We start from the raw sequence: 2,500 nt of genomic DNA, 5'->3' as shown, positions 1-2,500 counted from the left end.
AAAGAAATGAAGGCTAAAATGATTTCAACTTTAAGCCATACTAATCACAGATATAACAATAATGACTTTCAAACAACTATTACTCATCAGTGTATATGTTGAAATCCTTTAACACATTGACTCCTGGGAGTGAGACTTTCTGATTTTACTCTGTCTAACGCCAGACAATTTTGATTTTACTCTTACCCCGGTGATTTTTTTTTACTCATCAACTGGTGATGTCTAAGGTTGCCTGAGGAGTCAGTGGGTTAATACTGTAACGTGATTTTACTGCGAGCATTCATTGCGCGGTGGCCTCATGGTTAGAGTGTTCGACTCCGGATCGAGTGGTCCGGGTTTGGGTCCTGGCTGGGGACATTGTGTTGTGTTCTTGGGCAAGACACTTTACTCTCACAGTGCCTCTCTCCACCCAGGTGTATAAATGAGTACCGGCAAAATGCTGGGGGTAACCCTGCAATGGACTAGCATACCATCCTGGGGGGAGTAGAAATACTCCTTGTCGCTTCATGCTTATGAAACCGGAGATAAGTGCTAGCCTGATGGGCCTTCTGGCTCGTAAGCAGAGACTTTTTCCTTTTTTTTTATTAGTACTGTATTATCTGAATGACACTTGGTAAATTTATGGTAATTTTTTTTCTATCTAATTTTAGTTAGTTAGCAAGTATGTACAGCCACACCAGATGGATTTAAATACTTGAGTGATTGCAGGACAGTCAACTCTCCTGGGCCCAGTTGCTCGAAAGATGATTAACTTAATCCAGGGTTATTGTAAACTTTTGTTTCATGTTTTCACCTTTTTGGTGAAAGTTTTTTTTTCCTATTTTTGTTCTTCAAGATTGACTTGTTCAAATGTAAAGTTCCACCGAAATCAGCCTTGAACAGCATGTGGGAGTAGAGAAATAAATTCCTTAGTTGATTTTTAATCTGCGATTAGTGCTAATCAGCTTTTGAACAACCGGGCCCTGGATAATCCAGGCGGACTCCACATTTTGGACCGTATATCAAGATTACAGTTTGAAATCTCCCGATTAATCACCAAATTTTGTCATAATTAAATTTAAATTTTTTTACAGAGAATCGACTTTCACAACAATAAAATTCAAATAGTTTTTGTTGTTTGATTTATTTTAACATCGATAATAACAAAATTCAAACGTTTCATATAGTCTGGTAAACCGTTTGCTGCTATTGATGAATTGTAATTTAAGCAATAGAGCGATTTTCGATTACGTGTAGAAAAACCAAAAACAAAGTAATTACTTTGGCCAATCAAAAAGGATGGAGACAATCCGGTAAACCACTCAAAACTCTAAGTAATTACACGTAGCCGACACAAAGCGCGGGAAAATGTGCACGCACAAGTGACGATTGGTTTTTGGTTTCACTTCTGATTGGTTGAAAAACTGGCGCGAGAACTTTGAACCAATCATTGAGTGAAGTAATAATAAACCAAAGCAACTCGCTAATTACTTTCGACACTCAATTGAAAAACACTCTAATGTGATTAGTCCAATAACATCTTTTTTGCATGTTTTTTACTTTTTGCCTTGGTTGCATGAGGTCTTGTGTACCAGGGTACTTGTGTCAAATTGCACAAATTGAAGATGTCGATTGATTTTACTTCACTCTCGAGGGAGTTTTTAGCTAGAACTTTTAGCTTTTGGTGTCCAACTTGTAAAGACAAAATTAATGTATAGTACATTGTAACTGAAAAAAGAATTGTCAAGATTCCCAATTTAAATATCATATGTCGAACAGAGTCAACGAGTATTTTTTGCGTAAAAGACACAATGTGACGTCAACAGAAATAAGGTCACAATCGTCATGACGTCGTCGCATCCCTATCAATTCTCAAATTTTGAAGACTTTGAGGGTTAAAGCCCCTGTAATTGGCAGTATTTTTTTTCCACATTTGTTCTTTGGTCAAACAAAATCACTAACACATGGATCTCAGAGTAGCCTATATTTATTTGAAATCAGAAGAGGTACACACCTCGATTTTATCTTTGATGTGCCTCAGAGCACCTGCGGTTCCCATGTCTTCGTCGTCAGGAATGGTAACGAAGTCTAATTTAAGTTTTTGATTACAAACATTTGGCAAAATTTGATGAAACTGTGTAACTGCTGAATCCAGAACTACGATTATTATTTCTGCAAAATGAAAACGAAAAAATTAATTTGCACGTGATAAATTAAAGAGTTCAGAATAGTTGCTTTCGGAATTCCTCATTCAAAAGACAAGTAAGTAGAGTAAGCTTTATAGTTAGCCAACAAGGCGTCAGAAAACAAGAAAAACCTTCTTTAGGAAAACAATGGTAAAATCTATAAATTGCTTACCTTCAAATCCCGCTTTCTCAAGAAAGTTGATAGGATACCAAATCACAGGTAAATTACCAACAGGCAACAATGCTTTGGGAATTCTTTCAGTCAAAGGCGACATTCGGGAGCCAGTTCCCGCGGCCATAATAACTGCCTGAAATTTGACCATTTCACCTAAATT

At 37.0% G+C, this 2,500-nt stretch overlaps 2 protein-coding genes across 2 annotated transcripts in view; both read right to left on the bottom strand.

Moving 5' to 3' along the window:
• The window catches only part of LOC138023106 (translation initiation factor eIF2B subunit gamma-like), a 5,183-nt gene extending 2,743 nt beyond the window's left edge, over positions 1 to 2,440 (bottom strand). Inside the window, exons 1-2 of the mRNA XM_068870136.1 lie at positions 2,338 to 2,440; positions 1,994 to 2,151 (exon numbers count right to left, since the gene is read on the bottom strand). Coding sequence (XP_068726237.1) covers positions 1,994 to 2,151; positions 2,338 to 2,440 — 261 coding nt within the window. The remainder of the gene's footprint in view (positions 1 to 1,993; positions 2,152 to 2,337) is intronic.
• The window catches only part of LOC138024329 (G2/M phase-specific E3 ubiquitin-protein ligase-like), an 8,814-nt gene that overhangs the window by 6,219 nt on the left and 95 nt on the right, over positions 1 to 2,500 (bottom strand). Inside the window, exons 1-2 of the mRNA XM_068871491.1 lie at positions 2,338 to 2,500; positions 1,994 to 2,151 (exon numbers count right to left, since the gene is read on the bottom strand). The exon at positions 2,338 to 2,500 is cut by the window's right edge and continues 95 nt beyond it. The gene's annotated coding sequence lies outside the window, so the exon portion shown is untranslated. The remainder of the gene's footprint in view (positions 1 to 1,993; positions 2,152 to 2,337) is intronic.

Source organism: Montipora capricornis, chromosome 11 (genome assembly GCF_036669925.1).
Source record: "Montipora capricornis isolate CH-2021 chromosome 11, ASM3666992v2, whole genome shotgun sequence".
NCBI lineage: Eukaryota > Metazoa > Cnidaria > Anthozoa > Scleractinia > Acroporidae > Montipora > Montipora capricornis.
This window is presented reverse-complemented; position numbering and strand designations above follow the sequence as displayed.